Genomic DNA, 19,326 nt, shown 5'->3' with positions numbered 1-19,326 from the left:
TACTACCCTGATACACCAACTCCAACAACATGGCTGCCGCCGCCGCCGTCAATGGGTCGGGCGACCCGTTCTCAGGCAGCCCTCATGGAAATCCACCGCCGCTACGATATGCCGCTTTTGACCACGATCAATTCTCGCTCTACTCGTCCAGCTCGCCTTCTTCCGCTAGGCGCGCATTAGAAGCACATCTGAAAGACACTGATCGCCGGATACAGGACGCTTCAAGATTGGGTACGACTTTGGTGCAGCAGCGCAAGGACCTCGCTTCGAAATTGAAGGAAGTGGAGCAAATGCAGCAAGACAGCGAGGTGCCCGAAGACCTGAGAGAAAAGTTGGCAGAGCTGGAGCGAGAGTACAATGAAGTCGGCCGCGAGTCTGCGCGCGCTTTTTTGCCCAAGTCTCGCGTCGTCAGCGAGAATGAACCAAATGCTGCGTCAGGCTTGATATCAGGATCTGGCCGAGAGTCGCCCACCAAAATCTCTGCCCCATCAAGACGGCAGCGCAACCAGCAGAGCAACCGCGTGCACGACATTGAATTCGCGACCGAAATTAGTACTTCGTTGCTTGCTCAGGTCCGGCAACTTCAGGCAGCTCTTGCTGAGAAAGATGAGGAACTCAAGGATACGACTGCTGCCAAGGCTCAGCTGGAGAGCGAAGCGACAAACCTGTGGCAACGTCTGCGGCACATGGATGAGAACGAGCAGAAATACAAGGATGAGAACTGGAATCTCGAGACCCGTCTGCAGGAGATGGAGACCAGCTTGAAAGAGAGCACGGAGAAGGAGAGTCGCATGGCCCAGACCCTCAAATCTGTTCAGACCGAAAAGGCGGCTAAGGAGCGCGAATTGGACGACTTGAAGGTCAATCATGACAAGCTCAACGAGGACCATGCCATGGCCAAAAAGGTGCAAGAGGCCGATCTGCATGGGTTGAGAAGAGATGCGGCGACGCACGAATCTGAGCGGACGAGACTCCTTAGGAAGATTGAGGAGCTTACTTCACAAAATACGGAACTCGCAAAGGCGGTCTCTTACCGGTTCAGCCAGACAATTCAACCATCTGACACCGACTTCATTTCAGCCGAGGAAGGCGTTCATTCCGACGACCAGAGTCCGATTCACAGCGAGCCTCCGTCACCGATCAAAGGCACTCCCGCTCGGCATGGCATGCTTGAGAGCGAGACGCTGAAATCGAGTCTCAACCATGCCCATCGAATGATCCAGAATCTGAAGAACACGGTCCATCGCGAGAAGACTGAAAAGATCGAGCTGAAGCGAATGCTCCAAGATGCGCGTGATGAGCTCGAGACTCGCCGCGACAGCAATGCTGGGATCCCGGCCAATGTCGCAAAGAAGCGCAGGAGCGATTCGGAAAATGTCAAGTTTAAGAGACCAGGTCATGGGGCCAGGCTCGGTGCTGCTCGAAACAGCTCGACTGAGATCATTGATGAGCCTGATTGGGAGGATCAGGATATGGAGCTTACTCCCAGCAAGGCTCGGTCTGCTAGTGCGGCTGCAGGCGTTGCAGGGGCCGCTTCGTATGGCTATGGCAAGTCTGAAGAGGATACCTCCGATGCTTTCGAGACTGCAAACGAACGAGAGACGACCGAAAGTGAGGCATTTGCTACCGGCAATGAGGACTTCGACGATGATACCGAAGGCGACGCTACCGAGACGGAGAGCGGCGCAAACCGTACCATGCGCTCGGTCAGCAGTCTCTCCAGCAAACCAAAGGATAGACGCTCTTTCATGTCAACTGCCTCCACATCAGCTGATGAGGAAGAGGAGGATGTCATCAGAACGCCAGTTCAGAATCCTCAACAGCCAAAGTATAGACTACGCCTAAGCCGCGGTGTCAGGCGGTCTGGCCGTGTGAGTGAGATCATGACAGACTCTCCCAACGCCAGCAATCACAGTCCATCTTCCAGCACGGGAACACCTCAGCCAGCAGCAATGCAAAGTCTCGGCGATGAACTTGACGCGCTCGATGAAAGCAGCATAGAAGGCACACCTGCTTCGAGCCGGACGATGGATGTTGACAGTACCCCAGAAACCCAACGTCAACTGAGCATAGAGCCTGAGAGTCCGATCACTGCCGACTCTGAGGCTACTGCTGGACCTGCAATATCATCACCTGTCGTCAGCGAGAAGAGCCCAGAGCTTTCTGGAGAACACGCGGTTCTCGCACACCAAGCCAATTCTGCCATGCTTGCGCACGAGTTCGCAGTCCGCAAGCCTGAGATGGTCGACGCTGGCGTCATGACCGAGCCATGGGAGCCCGAGCGAATAGTCGAAGAGCGCATCGTGGAGAGAGAGATTGAATCTTCTGAGGACAAGGGAGGACTCCGAGATCGCGCTGGCCAGCTCGTTGGAGGAGCTTTGGCTGGTTTCGGTCTTAGTAGAGTCCTTGGCAAGGGTAAAGATGGATCGGTTGACGACGAAGATCAGGACCAAGCTGCCTCTGGAGCGGCCGAAGGTGACGAGCTTGCGCGCACATCCACAGTTGACACAGCAGTCGCTGCGCCTGTTCAAGAGCCGAAATCCGTCAGCGTTGGGACAGATGCCTTGCCTGAACCCAAGACCAACATTCTCCCCCAGCCTGTTAGCGTTGGTACAGACGCCTATCCGGACATTACGCGCGATACTCCACGTGAGGCCATCAGTGTGGGCACAGATGCTTATCCTGACCCAAAGGCTCTGGTCACGGAGAAAGATTTAGCACCGGCGAATCTAGAGCAATCCGGTATCGTGTCCCAGCAGACTGAGCCCATCTCACCACCAAGACCCGTCAGCACACGGCGGGTGTCCGGTGGCGGGCTCCAACGCATCACCGATGCGGCATCGAAGCCAGAGATACCCCCAATGCCCGTGGCTGCACCTCCACCGCCTCCTGTGGCTGCATTCTCCTTTTCTGAAGTTGTTGCGCAAGAAATCGAACCAATGGAAGCGATGGTACCCCCAGGCCTCCCTCGAAGAAGCTCTAAACGACCAGACCTCGTGTTTGCCGAAGACTTCCAACAAGATTCTGCTGCCAAAGATGTATCTGAGCGCGACATCCCAGGTACAGACAAGGCGCAAGTTGGCGCAGGCTTCTTCGCCGCTGCGACTGCTCCAACCCTCGTCAGGAAGAGGTCTCAATCGTTCCCAGTCTCCGAACGTAGTGTTCGTTTTGCAGAGGACTCTACTGGCAACATTCCTGAGACAAAGACTCTGGCTGGACAGCGCAACGTGCCAGCCGCGGTGCAGAAAGACGATGTGTTCGCTGAGTCTCCTGTAGACCCAGATGCACCTCCTCAGAAGATTCTCACGGAGGTCTCTCCCAACATTGCCGTCAAGAAACCCGTGGCCGATGAAGGCTCTCAAACCGTCGTTTCTGGCGAGGACATTGACAGCATGCTTCGCAATAAGAATGTTTCTAGAGATGGTGGCAATTCACCCATGGGAGGCACGGCTGTCAGTACCGCCGCGGCGGCAGCAGCAGTCTCTGCAGCGACTGCGGCTACTGTGTCTGCCTTCGCAAGCACACCGACCAAAGATGAGAAGCGACCGGAGACTAGACCGTCAATTTACGAATCTCCAACTCTGAGACCTCCTCGACGACCAGCCAGTGCTGGCAGTATACGAAACAAGGCTGTCGCTGGGGCACCGCCTCTCCCACCAGATCATAATCAAAGGATCGCAAAGGCGGCTCAGCAAGCACCAGGCACTCCAAATGCGCAGTCCACGGCGAGTGCTATGGGCCCGCCGTTAATGCCAGCTTCAGCATACAAGCACCGACCAAAGACTCCAGGAGATCGTCCTGTGTACGAAAGGGGTGCATCTCGTGATAGCACCACGCCACGCCCAATTCGCACCAGAGATAGCCGGACACAGTTAGCTGGGCAGTCAGATCGGGTGTCACACCGTACGTCTGTCTCCTCCTTTGCTTCAGAACTGGACGAGCGCTTCAATATCACTCGTGGTCAAATCATGTACCCGACTGATGTCGAGCCTGCTACCGACCCACGGATGATTCAAGCAATCACACAGACGATGATTGGAGAATACTTGTGGAAATACACTCGCAAAGCTGGAAGAAGCGAGACCTCGTCCACTCGCCACCGGAGATTCTTCTGGATTCATCCTTACACCAGGACGTTGTACTGGAGTGAGCAAGATCCAAGCACAGCTGGCAAGAACATGCTCAAGGCAAAGAGTGTCGCCATCGAAGCTGTCAGAGTTGTCAGTGATGACAATGCTTATCCACCTGGTTTGCACAGGAAGTCGCTAGTAGTCATCACTCCTGGGCGTGAGATTGTCTTCACTGCTCCTACCGGACAGCGACACGAGACATGGTTCAACGCCCTGTCCTACCTCCTGCTCAGAACCGAGAGAGAGAAGTCGGAAGCTGAGGATGTTATCGACCAAGACGACATCGACGAGTTCAACCCTGGCATCGGTCGACAAGTTCGGAGAAGCATTAGTAGAATCGCCGGACGAAGTCAAAGCCGTCAGAGTCGTACGAGCTTGAGCAGCTACAACAGCCGAACAACACGCACGTCCAGCCCGCACCGACACGATGCTGACCGGACCCTCACACAACGGGGAGGAAGAGTGACGCAGCAATCGAAGAGTCTCCAGCCACCAACATCAAACCCAGGTTTGACCGCAACAACGACCAACAACTCGCGGCAATCATCCGGCAGCGTCGCAGGTCGAATCAGCTCAATCACCAGCCGCTTCAGGCCATCAAGCAGCCAACGCGCCAGATCTAGTGCGTCTGTGCGACGACCCGACGACCCAGCCCAGATCTACGACGCAAGCATAGTCGCAGACAGCGCTGAAGACCTTCGAGCAGTGATTGAGCAGCAAGAGCGAGAGGCGGACCGGTTGGAGAATGTGAGGGCCTGCTGCGATGGTAATTCCATAACCCTTCCCTCATGATTATGCCCAGACAGCGCTGACTTATCTTTTCCAGGCAAGCACGACGTCGGCTCCCTGTCTAAGAGCGGGCGTCACTCGAGTGTGGGCAATCGCTTCGGCAGCCATGGACACCACTCGCACAGTCACGGACATGGACATTCTCGCAAAGCGTAACACGGCTGAACAACACGACTTGGTTTTTCTTTTCTTTTCTGTGGACTTGTTGATGCCACATAAACAACACTCCGGATGGACACGGATATGAAATTTGGCCTTCCTCTCGTACTGTTGGTTTGATTTCTTCTCTGGCTACTACTACTTCAGGATCATGACAACTCGACTCGGAAAGCTTACACGCAATGGGAAGGGATGGGGAAAGAGGGCGCCAGTCAGCCTTGGTTGATCTCGAGGTTCAAGGCATTTGGAGTAGAGGCTTGTGGTATTGGGTGGCGAAGGAGAGGAAAGGATAGAAGAGAGAATAATGTTGATGTTGTCGAGCCCCTGGAAGAAAGAAGATTGTCTGGATTGTTGTTTGAGAGAGATTGCCCTGGCTACTACTCGTGTTGTCTGCCAGTGGAGGAAAGTTTCCTTTGTCCTCTTTTCCAAACAAGCCCTCTCTCCCTCTAGAAGAGCAGAATGTCATGATCTGAAAACTTCGAAACCTTTCTCATATTCTTCCTCACCTCCCCTGCAACCTCCCCATCCTCTCCTCCGCCGCCCGCGCCCTCTTCTCCCTCTCCAACCTCACCCTCATCTCCGCACTCATGCCCCTCGCCTCCTCCGCCCGCCTCTCCTCCGCCGTCAACCTCGGCCTCTCCAAAACCCTCCCCTTCCCAAACGTCTTCTCCCGCGCCGCGCTCTCCCGCTCCCGATCCTCCTGCCTCAACCTCTCCGTCTCCGCTTGGCGACGCTGCTTCTCCGCCGCGTCCTCCGCGGCTTTGGAGTCTCTCTCGCGCGCGGTCCGGGCGTCTGCTTCGGTTTGGGAGAGCGCCGCGGGAACGCCGGCTGCGTCCCAGGGCCAGCGGGTTTCGCCCAGCTGGGAGCGCGCGAGGCGGAAGGCGTCCCGCGTGGGACGGTCGCCGGCGATGTCGAAGGGGGGTTTGCCGTCTGCGTTGCGGAGGGAGGGGTCCGCGCTGGCTTTGGTGAGGAGGGCGGTCACGCAGGCGGGGCTGTTGGAGGCCGCGGCGAGGTGGAGGGGGGTCGGGGCGTGGTGGTTTTGTTCGGGCGGGAAGAAGGGGAAGTTGGGGTCGAGGGTGTTGGTTTGGAGGTAGGCGAGTAGGGCGGGGGCTTTGGAGCGGCGGATGAGGGCTTGGAGTTGGGTGGTGTGGAGGGTGGCTTCTTCGTCGGCTTTGGAGGGTTTGGGGGGGTTGGGCGTGGTGGGTTTGGTGCCGTTGGGGGTGGTGGTGGTGGTTTCTGATTTTGCCGATGCGGCTTCTTCGGCTTGTTTGGCTAGGGTTGCTTCGTCGATGGTGCTGACTTTCATTCTGGTTAGTTCGACGAAGGCGCGCATCAGCTCGGATTGTGTGGCGCGGCGGGTGTTGAATGGGAAGCCTCGTAGTCTGTCATCCTTGTGGTTGAGGACCTGGCCTTCGTATGGGCCGAAGAGGGTTCTGCGATTCGTGCTCCCTGTCGCTCGGATGAAGAGGAGCTCGGCACTGTCGATCCAGTCTTTCCATTCTGTCAGAAGAGCACGGACTTCTTCTATCAAGGCGGTTTCATTGTATCGTCTGAGACTGGATCCTGCCGAGTGTGCATTGCCCTTGGAGTTGTCGTTTGCGGATTGTGAACCACCCTGCTTTCGACGAGTCGTGTAGCGATGGAAAGTCTTGTGTGCGATTACAGTGGCGGTTCGGTCCTCCACGCCAGCCTTCTTGGTCAACTTTGGCGTGACCGATACCAGCATTCCCGCGAAGTGTCCTCCACCAATCATGCACAAAAAGTAGTGTGGTCCGGATGCGCTGGTCTCTTTCTGAATCATTGATGCTGGTAGAGGCACACCTCCATCTTCCTCCTGTTCTGCCTTCTTCTGCTGTAGAGGATTCGGTGGTGGCTTTGGGGCTAGTTGCTTCCGTTTGATGGTCTCGACAAGTTTTTCCTCATCATCTTGCTCTGCTTGCGAGAAGATTGCTCTGTATGCGCCCAACGAAGTATTCGATGGGAGCTTCGGGGTCGAGAACCATAACACGGGAGGTTTGCCAGCCCCTCGTTTGCGTTTCTTCGTAGGCGCATCATCTGCGTCTCCGTCTGTTATTTTGGCCTGTCTCTTCAACAAAGCGCTCAAGGTCGAATCTTTCTGCTTGGACTTCCCACCCAGCTCATCGTCCTCATCATCTTCTGATTCTGATGTATCTGAACCTGAAATGCTCTCATCCAATTGCCCTACTAGTCTCTCAAATTCCGCCTCATCTACAGCCTTCTTCCCGCGCATCTTCTGCTTGAGGTTGTAGCCATGGAGATCTGATCGGACATGGCTCCTTTGCTCGAGTAGGTTTGGGAAGTTCAGGCCACAGAGGCCGCATGATGTCGCAGAAGATGGTGCGCTTTCTTGTTTGTCCTCGCCGTTGAGCGAAGGTGTAGAGGGCCGCGGTGATGGTGGTTCTGGCGCTGCGGTAGGCTGCACCTTGAGCTGCAAGGTGTAGAGGATCTCTTCGGGGAGATCGAATACTAGATCCTCGTCAGTGTGCGATCATGCGAACAGTTAGATCGCACTCACTGTATAGAGGTCGCTGCAATAGCTTGTCTGCCGGTTGTGTCGCCATTGTAGTTAAGCCCACTTTCTCTAGGATTGTCTTTGTCTGTTTGCACAGGGACGAAGTGCAGTCATATGTCGCGAATAAGAAGCTCGTATTTGCAGGTTACTCATCGCCGCATGGATCGATCTTCAAACGTGCACCGCACGTCACTCACTCACCACGACAAGCCCCACGCGAACGGCGGCCCGATCCAGCCTTGCAGTCTGTGCTGAAAACCACCTTGATGGTTTGGTCACTTGCCTTTGACGAGACCCTTTGACCTTTCGCCCGCGCGCCTCGTCAGCCAATTCACCCAACAACATCCCCATCTCGACTTTCACGGCTCGAATTCCTGGACCGATTCTGTGCATACTTGGACACCGCAGACGGCTACGTGCATCCCGCTTGTAGCGCTGAACGAGGCGCGTGGCGGTGCGTGGGCGAGACGACATTCTTTCAGAGGACTCGAGACGCAGCGTGGGTGGTAGTGAAACCGTGACGCTGCCGGAATTCTGGCACCTGGCTTGTGGATTTCTTCGACACGAGTGACTTTTTGGGGCGATCTTGGAGACGACGACATCCTTAAAGAAAATATACTTCCGCGATGCCTCTGTCCAATGACGATCGAGGATGGATTATGACCGGGTTGAGCGGTGTTGGTGTGTTCACGATCAGGAAGACGTAAGAAAGGGATATCTGGACAGAAGGCTAACGATTTTGCAGCCTGTATATTCGGTGCTGCTTTCATCTGCGTGGATGTGATTGTTCGACTGTTCCCCGGAAAGAAAGGATGGCGGATACAGGATAGCGATACATTCCTATCGTTGTCGCTCAGTCTGAGTTTTGGCGTCATGGTATGTTGGTCACGATGAGAACTAGGTGTTATGCTGACGAAGAGTAGTTGTTCTCAGCATTATACAGCATGCTCCCATCTGCAAAATCGTCGCTCATAAAGGGAGGCTTCTCTTCTCAGAAGGCAGCATGGATTCTGATAGCATGTTTCATTGGGGGTGTCGTGGGCATTCAGGTTCTCTCACGGATAATGCACAAGTTCGTTCCACACAATGTGGTTGATTGCGAACATCACCATGAGGACGAAGAGGCCCATAAGGAGGATCACGATCTTCATGAACATAGCCACGACGAACACAACCACCACCACACGAAACCGCAAGGAAAGCAATCAAGAACAGCTTCTCATGCTGGACACATATCGAAGCCGCAAAGGTCTACATCACATCCAGCATCGAGTGGACATGGAGCGTCAATCGCATTAGACGGCGGCGTCGATGATCATCGCTCGCATGCCATGCCAGAAACGACAGAAGTGCGACCGTCGCTAAATCAACGTCCGACACTACAGAAACAAATCACCGAAAGCATATCGAAGCTTACCGTAGGGAAGGATCCGTCATGTGACTGCGATGGGCCCTGTTATGGGTACAGCGACTTGTGCCAGTCCGAGTGTTTCAAGAATGTCAATGCAAGAGGAGGTTTCAAAGCGCCCAAGCCCACGACGGGAGTGCAGCGGCCTTCCGCGGTGAAGAATGCTACCGCTACAGAATCGACGCCTTTGCTGCAAGGCATCGAAGAGGAGCCCATAAGACGACCACATACGAGAGCGGCACCAGAAAGCAACACCATCGCGCATGCGGGAGAGTTGGATCACGATCAAGGACCTTCAGATGACAGTTCAGGAACAGTCGTCAACGTTGATGGCGCAACACAGTTACGAAAGACGACCTCTCACGAGAGCGAAGACGACGAACACCCTGAGCATCATCACCACCACGTCCCTACGAATGCCTTTCTTTCGATAGGTCTGCAAACATCGATAGCCATCGCCCTTCACAAGCTACCCGAGGGCTTCATCACTTACGCAACGAATCACGCCAACCCACAATTAGGGGTCAGCGTGTTCCTTGCGCTTTTCATACACAACATCACAGAAGGGTTTGCCATGGCATTACCTTTATACCTCGCCATCAATAGTCGATTGAAGGCGATGCTGATATCGTTCGTCTTGGGCGGCCTTTCCCAACCCCTCGGAGCTGGCGTAGCGGCTCTCTGGTTCAAACTTGCAGGCAAGAGTGGATGGGAGCCGAGCGAAGCAGTGTACGGAGGCATGTTCGCGGTGACGGCGGGCATCATGGCGAGCGTGGCGTTGCAATTATTCGCGGAGAGTTTGGATTTGACGCATTCGAAGCATTTGTGCATGATTGGAGCGTTCTGCGGCATGACCATCTTGGGTATCAGTTCTGCATTGACGGCATGAGCATGGGAAACAACGAGCATAAGCATGGAATGGGAATGACTGGACATGAGTATGGATACGACGAGGCTGCAGCACTGCGGCGTATACGAGCACAAGAAATGTACTACTGCTGGAAGTTCAGCGTGATCACAGGCTGTCAGGTGTGGAATGCGTTTCTTTGTCCTGGATGACGGGCGGGCCAAATCGTGATCGTAATCGGTGGCGAACTAGTCGTGAAAGTGCAGAATCTGCGAGATCTCGTGCTTGGTGGTCTATTTACTATGCGGTAGAATAGTGAATTAAGTTGGCGCAAGGAGTGCATGAGGTCTATTTTGATCGCAGCATTTAGATCTGGGTTTGCCCCGCAAACGGCTGCTTGGACCAATGAACTCCGGCTCTTCTCCTCCAGACACGCTCGACCTGCAGACGCCCTGCACCAAGCGCCCTACGACGCCCGCCGCCAGCTCTGCCAGTTGCTTGCTTGCTTGCCTGCGCTTGCTGTTGCTGTGCACTGCTGCCGTCGCTGACCAGGCCTGTCTCTGCCGCGGTTAGCGACTCTGACCAGCCCGCCCAGCCCTTCGGCGCCTAGAGAGGAGTACGGCCACCAAGCACCGTACCGTACCGAGCGGAGTACTTCGACCAGGTACTCCCCTCGACGCACATGTTCGCGCCATGAGTGCCACCCCCCGCCCTGACCCTGGGGTCACCCATCCTCCTCCTCAAGGGCACCACGACAAGCAGCCCGGCGCCGAAGTGCGCCATGACAGCAGCCTCGACGCTCCCCTCGATCCTTCCGCCGCCATCTCGAGTCAACACGCCCTCGCTTCTACCTCTCCTTCAGCTGCCAATGCCCAGGCTTATGTGACAAACCAGCATGCTTTCGCTCAAAGTGCCGCCCTTCCTTCCATCGACACGACCACTCTCGCACACAGAAACACCCATCATTCTTCTCCGGCCAGCGCTGGCCTGTCGATAAGGACGAACATTGAACCACCGGCTGCGGCTGGAGCTGCCAGGCCCACCGAGACCCCTACCATTCTGTACGAGACGCCCGTAAACACAGAGCCTTCGCTACACCAGAACTTGACCTCGCCTACGACTTTCCCGGCCATGGGGTCTTCACTCAGATCGAACATGTCCACCTCGAGCCTCACGTCCTCACTTTCGCCCGCCTCTGGATCGGCCTTACCGAGTCCATATCTGGCTGCCATGACCGACCTCACACCCCTTCCCTCACCGTTGGTGGGCTCAGACAAGCCGGCGTTCTGGCACAAGAGACGTACTGGAGGAACACCGAACCGATCTCGTGAAGGTTCTCTCGATGATCCAACATCTACGGCCAAGTCTGGACCGCCAACTTCACCTGAATCGCCGTCAAGAAGAAAGAAGGCATATGGTAGTCTCATGCAGGAAGCCGCGATTGCGAATGCTTCAAGGGAGGCTGGTGGGTCGGACAATGTGAAGGCTGCCTCACATACCCGGAATCGAAGCATATCCGACTTCAAGCCAGAACCGTTATCAAATACACGACAGCGACATGTGACATTTGGACAAGGAGATGCTCCCAGCCTCGAGGCGAACGAGTACCAGATGCACCGCGAAGCCTATCTGGCTGCAGAACGAGGCTTAAGGGTACCGGCACCGGATTCTTCGAAGCAGATTCCAACACCTCCAGCTAGTACTTCAAGCGTGGCAGGAAGTGACGAAGCTGACGAGGAGCAACCATATTTGGAAGACGGCACGGCTTCGGAGTACCTCGAGATACATTGTGGCATTCATAATAAGAGACGCAAGTTCAGGCAGCTGCGACAGCTCGGCCAAGGCACTTTCTCCACCGTGATGTTAGCGACACGCGAACGCATTCCCGCCCACCCTACGCCCGAGATTGAGGACCACCTTGATCCGCACAGACTGGTTGCGGTCAAAATAGTAGAGCACGGACCTGCGGGAGGGGCCGATGAAGAACGAATCGAAACCAGTCTCAAACGTGAAGTCGAAATGCTCAAGAGCGTGTCACACCCGTCGCTCATACACCTCAAGGCATGCGAATACCAGGAGAGTCGTACATTGCTGGTTTTGACCTACTGTCCAGGTGGCGACTTGTTCGAGTTCGCCAGTCAGAAGCGGGAACTGCTGACACGCCCCCTGATACAGAGGATGTTTGCGGAGTTGGTCAGTGCGGTCAATTACCTTCACAGGAATCGGATTGTGCACAGGGATATCAAGCTGGAGAATGTCCTCGTCAACATCAAGGAGCTGGTGTTGAAGGCGATTGAACATCCGATCACCCACCCGACCCCTATCGTCACACTGACAGATCTTGGCTTGAGCAGACGGTTGCCGGACCCTCCAGAGCCACCACTCCTCACGACACGTTGTGGTAGCGAAGACTACGCCGCACCTGAGATTCTCCTCGGACAACCCTACGATGGCCGACTGACCGACGGCTGGGCACTAGGAGTGCTTCTCTATGCACTCATGGAAGGCCGTCTGCCATTCGACGCACCGCCCGGCAAACCTGAGCGAAGCCGAAACACGCACCGCATTGCTCGTTGCGACTGGATCTGGTGTCGCTTCGGGGACGAAGATGGCGAGTGGGACGAGACGCGAAACAAAGACTTCGAAGGCGCGAGGCCGTGCGTGGAGGGGCTGCTCAAGAAAGTCCGCATGGGACGTAAGACGCTCGAGGATATTGAGAAGCTGGACTGGGTGCAGCAAGGCATTCAAGTACCCGGTGGATTGAGAATGCGCGAAGAGGATGAAGATGATGACCTGCTCTAAAAAGGGTGACGGGTAGAGAAAAGCTATCTACGGTTTCTCTTTTGTTTTCGAAGGATAGCAAGCATCGGGTACCACAGAGGCAAATGAAGGGGCGTCTGCGACTAGAGGAAAAAGAACACGGCAAAGGGCAAAGGGAAGAGTTGATTCTGGATTTTTCGGCGTTTTTGAAAGACGGGCTTTTGCTTTTTTGCTTGTAAGAGATACCAAAGAACAATTTTTTGATTTTTTGAATTCAAATGGGGCTTTGGGCTGGATGGGTGGGTGGGTGGAAATGGAAATGGGAATTGAGGAGAGCTGTAGTGTAGGATAGGCGGTATCCTACTTTGCTGAGAGAATTTCTGTGGTGCATCGCATCTGGAGTCAGATATTTTGCGTGGACGATGGAGGTAAGTCCATTCTTTCTTGAATCGCTGTTAATGGACTGCAGGGGTTTTCTATAACTGGGAAGGCACGAGACTCGTGTGATTCGCGCTTTCTTTTGCATCGTTCTTGCACAATCTTCGAGGAGCATTGTTGCCGACCAAAAGAATTTTTAACTCCAACATGCATGCGGTCGAGACGCGCAGCGTGGCCATGTGCATGCGTGCATAGACATGGCAAACAATCCTAGCACCACTATTCGGACTTGAAGACGGCACAGCTTCCTGCGGCTTTACCAATTGGTCTTTGAGACAGGAGGGATCCAGTGCGTGTCGCTCCGAGCAAGATGCTTCTACAAGATCATGTCTTGGGTGCCTGGGCCGAGGATGATGCTGGACAATGTGTGTGAGCGCGAAGATGTCTTAACTTCAGCTTTGTATCGTGTCTCTCAAATCCAGGCGGTCATCAAATTGAAGCGGAAGATATAAGGGTACCATGGCCAGACGATCGAGGTGTTGTTCAGAAAACGACAAACACACACATACCAAGCAACTCCAACTTCCAACACCGCAAAATGCCACCAAAGAGACCTTGCCCAGACAGCGACAACGAGCCACGCAAGAGGCACGCCTCTGAAGCCGACGTCCGACCCAAAGCAACCCCATCCACCCCCAGAGCACCTGGTCCTCGCCGCGCGACCACTGCTGGCTTGACCGATGGCGTGCAGGACCTCAAGCTTTCCCCTGCGCAGGAGGCCTTCCGCCGGAGAGTTGATGAGGCAGCGAAGGGAACACCACGTTTCCTGTTCAGGTTCTGGAGCCACCGGTCTGGAGGCAACAAAGAGCTCAATACTGTCGATGGTATCATTCCGTTGGCATTTTTGGGTCGCAAAGGGCCTGTCAAGTCGTTCTACCAAATGTGTCCGGAAAAGCTTGGACATTTGGCAAGAGAGCACGTGAAAACGGCTCCGTATATCAAGACGGTGTACTCATTTTGGTCGCAGTCACTTGACTTCGTTCTTAACTGGGCACAAAACACGAAGCATCAGTCCACCCACATCAGCATTTTGGATACGGCCCAAGTCAACAAGTCTAATATCATTCTCCACACCAATGCTGTCAACCAGCTTTTCGGTCATGTCGGAGTCTACGAGCACGAATACCTGATCTGTGGTACCATAAGTGGACCAGCATATAGAGCAGTGCCGTTGGAAGATTTTCTGCCATGTCCCCGCGCCATTGCCACCAAAACCGACCCGACGAACCTCGAGCACGCCACCTTCATGAAAACGGCCAACAGAATTCTCCAGATCGCTCGAGGGTATAGCGGCGGCCTTGAGCTTCCCATCGCCGCACACCTGATGGGTTTCGTGATTGGAGACAGGGAAGACACCAAGATGCGTCAGCAGTTCCTGCTCACCCACATCTCCAGATCCCTACCGATTCCGGCGGAGTGGATCAATGATCCTACAATCGTGGAGCCTGAGGTGAACTACCGCGGCGTTTCGGAAGCACATAGAGCGGCCATGTACCTCAGCGAAATGGTGAAGTTGAAGCTGGGCGGTCGGAAGAGTGCGTCAACCACAGGCATCGCGAAGAACAGTCGAGGACCCACCGATGCAGAGATTCAGAAGGCAACGGACTCTGTGGTCAACTCACCTCGCGTTCCCGAACAGACCAAGAGAACTTATCCTCGCATGGTCACTGAACTCCGCATTCGCCTCACGGGTTGGGAGTGGACCAACGAGACGATCGAGGAGTACAAGAAGGGAAATCCATAGTTGTTGTCGTGGATGCAGAGCGAGGTTGAATGAAAGGAATGGGATGGGATGGGCTGGGATGGGACTCTGACATCGGTACAGCATCGAAACACTTTGTAAAGATCTGAGGATTGGAACATCTGGCTTGGCACTGTAGCATGCTTGGGAAGTATCATCGGGATATATTGTATCGGACATTGTTATCTTGTAACCTTTTGTTCTCTGGCCGGGTTTCTCCACTGACTTTCACTTCACGGACTCTTGGCGCCAAGAATCACATGGCTCTGGCCGTTGGAGCTTCCGCGCGTCGCATGTGAAGCGATGATATTGGCAGAGAAGTGAACAAGCTCATCTCACTAAGCTTCGGGGAGAGGTCATGGAACCAGTGGATGGTGCTCACTGTCTCCAGTGACTTGCGGCATTCACGCAGCAAAATTTATTGCTTCAAACCACCTACAAAGTCTCCACCTATCTCTCGGAATGACATCGCAACACAACTACCCTTCGCACCTTCCACACCACCTCCAGTGGGCCCTACAGCCTCAACACCCCCCTCCAAATACCCCCCCTCGCCTTCATCAATCAACGACCCACACACACAGCCCTCCCCATCAACCTCAACCCTCCTCACCACCACACAGCCTTCCGCGAAGACCCCGCCACGTACTTCTCCTCCTGGTCCCAAGACCTGCGGCACGCGCAGCGGGACATCTCGCGGGACGAGGACGAGGAGGGGGAGGTGTACCTCGCCATTATCGATACGAAGGCGATTGGGAACGTGGTGGTGCATTCGATGGAGTTGGGGGAGATTCTGGGGGTGGTGGTACGAGGGGGATGTATGCTTTCGGGCCGGTTTGGGGGAGTGGGTATAAGGCGGTGAGGGTGCGGGAGGTGTTAAAGTGGTTTGGAGGGTTTTTTGAAGACGATGGTGGGGGGGGGGGGGGGGGGGGAAGGTGGATGCGGCGAAGGCGGTGGGGAGGTTGTTTAGAGGGAGGTTTGAGGTGCCGATGGCGGCGTATCTGTTGGGGTTCGTGTAACACGTTTTCAGCACGGAGCCGAGAGAGGCGGCGGGGGTGCTGGGGCCGGTGGTGGTGCCGGAGGATTTGAAGGGAGATTCGACGCTTACGGGAGGGGGCGTGGCGACGTATGGGAGTATGTCGTGCTTGGCTACGTTTGAGATTTTGAAGGTTCTGGTGGTGGGGACACAGGGTGAGGATGAAGAGATGGGAGAAGCTAATGGAGAGACGAGACCACGGGGTCAGCAGGTCAGGTACGAATTCAACTACGAGCCGATTTGATGTTGCCCTCGATTGCCTTGACGGCTTCGCGGATCTTGGGGTCGAAGTGCAAGCGCAACAGCTCGCCTTCCCACACAGTACTTGCGAAGGGATTGCTGCTCTCCACCTCCTGGCTCAGTGGATCAAATACGCCATCGCCTTTCCGCTCTTCGGTATACCAGAGCGCCGCAACTTTGCCGCCGTGGGTCTTGGTGACGTGCTTGAGCAGTTCCAGTACTGCAATGGCGGACTTCTGGGGAAGATGAAGACACAGAGTCTCGAGCTGCTTGATAAAGGCTGCCACTCGGACCGGAGGGACAGACTTGGTGTTGGTCGGTGGAAGCAAGACAGACTGCAAAGAGCGAAGGAGGAGGACTGTCGTTGTGGCGACATTGACTTTGTTCTCCTTGGAGCTGGTCGTTGGAACGTGCAGTCCATTAGGATCGTTCAAATGGGCAGTCTTGGCGCTCAGTTCGACATCCAGGTCCATGGCAAGTGGGACAAGCGTTTGGTACAAATGCTTGATGAAGAAGCTCAGATCCAAATGCAAAGTTTTCGCAGACTTTGACACGTCAAGCTGCCCCTGAAGAAGGGCAAAGGCGGTGATGATGCAGAGTAGACTCTCACGTGTGGCGTTCCGTCGCATTGCCTCCTCCAGCTCGGCGTCGTCTTCTTCCTCTTCTTGCTCGTCTTCATCGTCATCTTGAGCCAAAGCTGCTTGCGCCTCATGCATCAAGTCCTTCAAAACTTCGAGCACGTCGCCGAAGAAGTCCTGATTGATGAGGTGACTGTACTTCGCCAACCCTTCCAATACCGCCCCCATAAGATGCTGTACTCTGCCTTTCAGAATCCGGAAGTATGCGACAAAGACCAGCTTCAGCGTCTCGGACTGATTTTTGTCGCGCTCTTCATACGAAACCGTCGCGTCCGCCTCTTTCATCTCTTTCTCGATCCCTTTCCGCTCTCTCATCACTTTCTTCTCCCTCTTCGTTCTGAACTCCTTCTTAAACTTCGGCTTCTTGCCGACTTGCTCTTCATCCTCAGCCTTGTCGACTCTGTTCGTAGAGGCCTTGTGAGCAAACTCGCTAAGCAATCTCAAGTGCAAGAATGTGTTGAGCACGCTCTCGTGAATGTTCCAGTTCTTTCCCTTCATCATCTTCGTCAGCTGTCCCACAACATCCAGAGAGGCATGTCCCTCTTCATCATCCCGGAAGAGCTGCTCGATGGCTTCGCGACACTTGGCAAAGTCGGCGTCTGCATGTCGACTCGAGAGCTTCTTCACCAGAATACCGATCAGATCGCCGCGATTGTTGAAGTGCGGAACGCTCGTGAGAAGCGTGCAAGAGCAGGATATCGCCACGCTGGCTAGACTGTTCGCAGCTTTGCGGTCGATACCACGGCTGGGCTTTGCGACTGCAAGACTCGATAAGGACGACATGTAGGCCTTGTATCCGCTCAAAAGACCTTGTTCAAAACTTCGCAGCTTCTTGACCTCCTTCGAAACCTTGCCCGATAGATCGTCTTTTGACAGAGGCCGTATCCGGTAACCTGGTATGATGTCCTTGTACACAGCCAGCTGCGTCGCCAATGCAAGTTTCTTGACCGTGACATTCTGAGAAGCCGCCAACTCTGCCAATGCTCCCAACTGACCGATGTTTTCCTCCGGATTCTCACTGATAGATCCTGCTATTCGTGCCAGATCCTCTTTAGCCTGCCTGATCTGTTCTTTCGGCGGTAGCGACGGCTTTCGAGGCTTGGGTTTGGGTTGAAGGTCTGCAACGCCGCTGTCGCCATCCTCGTCTCCACTGGCAAGAAAGCTGTCTGCATCGTCTTCCTGCTCTTCTTGCTCTGTTCGCGGATTCTCCACCAAGTGCCCCTCTGCCGTCTTCACCAACAATTTGTCCCGCTTATCGTCCTTCTTTTTCTTCTTTTGCAGACGCTGTTCATAGTCCTGCTCCAGATCCCATTTCGCAAAGCCAGGAACTGCTGTACGTCCATCATCCGGAGGACTCAACCGTCTCTTCTTAATCGCTCGTTCCGCCATTGCCGTTCCGCCTTGATTTCAGACCAGAACGGTGTTGTTGATGTGTCGATCGAAGAGAAGAAGTTGTAGCAGAAAAGTTGAAGGTTTCGGCACCAGCCGCCAAGATTTCGCGGGGATCTTTTTCTGCTTCACATGCTCGCATCTCAAGATCCACAACTTTGCTGAATACGAACAAAAGAGAGGGAATTATCGACAAGATGCGACCGCTCACCGACACCGAGACGAAGACACTCTTCGAAAAGCTCGCAAACTACACTGGCCGCTCCCTCAACAACCTCCTCACAGACACCGTATCGACACCCGGCTCGAAGAACCCCGATCGCTACGTCTTTCGAATCCAAAAAGACCGGGTATACTACGTGCGCGAATCTCTAGCCAACCTTGCGACCTCAGTGGCCCGCGACAGCCTTCTCTCGCTGGGTACTTGTCTTGGGAAGTTCACCAAGACGGGCAAGTTCCGACTGCACATCACCGCGTTGGATGTGATTGCGCCGCATGCAAGATATAAGGTCTGGGTCAAGCAGAATGGAGAAATGCCGTTCTTGTACGGTGGACATGTGGTGAAGGCGCATATTGGACGGTGGAGTGAGGATGCGCCCGAGCATGCTGGGGCCATTGTTCTGAGCATGAACGATACACCATTGGTAGGCAAAGGTTTTGAGATTGCGGACAAGATAGTTCTGGCTAACACTATTGAAGGGCTTCGGTGTCACTGCACGCTCAACGGCAGAAGCGAGAAAGCTGGATCCGACTGGAATCGTGCTCTTCAGACAGGCCGATGTTGGAGAGTACTTGCGTGATGAAGACACACTATTCGCGACATGAGCGAGCATTCGCAGTAGATTGGGACTGCTCCTTGAACCGAATGCACCTGAGAATGAGCATAGATCAGGACTAGAGATTCCAAAGCGACAACCACGAGCATAGCCATCCTGGCTTCGGCGACTATTTTCTGGACGACTGGAACCGCTATCAGGGATGCTATTTCAGAAGCTCAAGGGCGCCATGTATCTCCACTGAGGATACTCACCTGCGACGGCGCCATGTACAAAGCGTCGAAAGCGTCATCAGCATCGTCTCAGCACTGTACAACCCGACCAGAAGGCTTTCAAGTCAAGCGACTGGACGCCATTGCCATCGAGGGAGCCACCCTACCACAGAATTGATAGAGGACGCAAGCAGGCTGACTGAGAGACAAGAAGACAACTGGGGACGTTG

At 54.6% G+C, this 19,326-nt stretch overlaps 7 protein-coding genes across 7 annotated transcripts; 5 read left to right on the top strand and 2 right to left on the bottom strand.

Moving 5' to 3' along the window:
* Positions 1-29: 29 nt before the first annotated feature.
* On the top strand, positions 30-5,075 carry M409DRAFT_67733 (uncharacterized protein; the record flags this gene model as incomplete). Its single annotated transcript, XM_033817529.1, has 4 exons — positions 30-2,120; positions 2,151-3,186; positions 3,277-4,896; positions 4,957-5,075. 4 exons carry the CDS (start codon positions 30-32, stop codon positions 5,073-5,075), a joined length of 4,866 nt encoding a protein of 1,621 aa, XP_033665483.1.
* Positions 5,076-5,580: 505 nt separating this feature from the next.
* On the bottom strand, positions 5,581-7,660 carry M409DRAFT_67732 (uncharacterized protein; the record flags this gene model as incomplete). Its single annotated transcript, XM_033817528.1, has 2 exons — positions 5,581-7,565; positions 7,615-7,660. 2 exons carry the CDS (start codon positions 7,658-7,660, stop codon positions 5,581-5,583), a joined length of 2,031 nt encoding a protein of 676 aa, XP_033665482.1.
* A 577-nt stretch (positions 7,661-8,237) lies between these two features.
* On the top strand, positions 8,238-9,908 carry M409DRAFT_56424 (uncharacterized protein; the record flags this gene model as incomplete). The annotated part of the gene is made up of 3 exons (XM_033813293.1): positions 8,238-8,292; positions 8,357-8,487; positions 8,535-9,908. The coding sequence occupies 3 exons, from the start codon at positions 8,238-8,240 to the stop codon at positions 9,906-9,908; spliced, it is 1,560 nt and encodes a 519-aa protein (XP_033665481.1).
* Positions 9,909-10,559: 651 nt separating this feature from the next.
* M409DRAFT_56423 (uncharacterized protein) lies at positions 10,560-12,668 on the top strand (the record flags this gene model as incomplete). The annotated part of the gene is made up of 1 exon (XM_033813292.1): positions 10,560-12,668. The coding sequence occupies one exon, from the start codon at positions 10,560-10,562 to the stop codon at positions 12,666-12,668; it is 2,109 nt and encodes a 702-aa protein (XP_033665480.1).
* Positions 12,669-13,602: 934 nt separating this feature from the next.
* On the top strand, positions 13,603-14,808 carry M409DRAFT_56422 (uncharacterized protein; the record flags this gene model as incomplete). Its single annotated transcript, XM_033813291.1, has 1 exon — positions 13,603-14,808. One exon carries the CDS (start codon positions 13,603-13,605, stop codon positions 14,806-14,808), a length of 1,206 nt encoding a protein of 401 aa, XP_033665479.1.
* Positions 14,809-16,065: 1,257 nt separating this feature from the next.
* M409DRAFT_56421 (uncharacterized protein) lies at positions 16,066-18,108 on the bottom strand (the record flags this gene model as incomplete). The annotated part of the gene is made up of 1 exon (XM_033813290.1): positions 16,066-18,108. The coding sequence occupies one exon, from the start codon at positions 18,106-18,108 to the stop codon at positions 16,066-16,068; it is 2,043 nt and encodes a 680-aa protein (XP_033665478.1).
* A 197-nt stretch (positions 18,109-18,305) lies between these two features.
* On the top strand, positions 18,306-18,933 carry M409DRAFT_24983 (uncharacterized protein; the record flags this gene model as incomplete). Its single annotated transcript, XM_033807486.1, has 2 exons — positions 18,306-18,752; positions 18,808-18,933. 2 exons carry the CDS (start codon positions 18,306-18,308, stop codon positions 18,931-18,933), a joined length of 573 nt encoding a protein of 190 aa, XP_033665477.1.
* Positions 18,934-19,326: the final 393 nt, after the last annotated feature.

The sequence above is a fragment of the Zasmidium cellare genome (assembly GCF_010093935.1).
Source record: "Zasmidium cellare ATCC 36951 unplaced genomic scaffold M409scaffold_25, whole genome shotgun sequence".
Taxonomy (NCBI): Eukaryota; Fungi; Ascomycota; class Dothideomycetes; order Mycosphaerellales; family Mycosphaerellaceae; genus Zasmidium; species Zasmidium cellare.
Note: the sequence above shows the minus strand (reverse complement) of the source record. Positions and strands in the feature narration are given on the sequence as shown.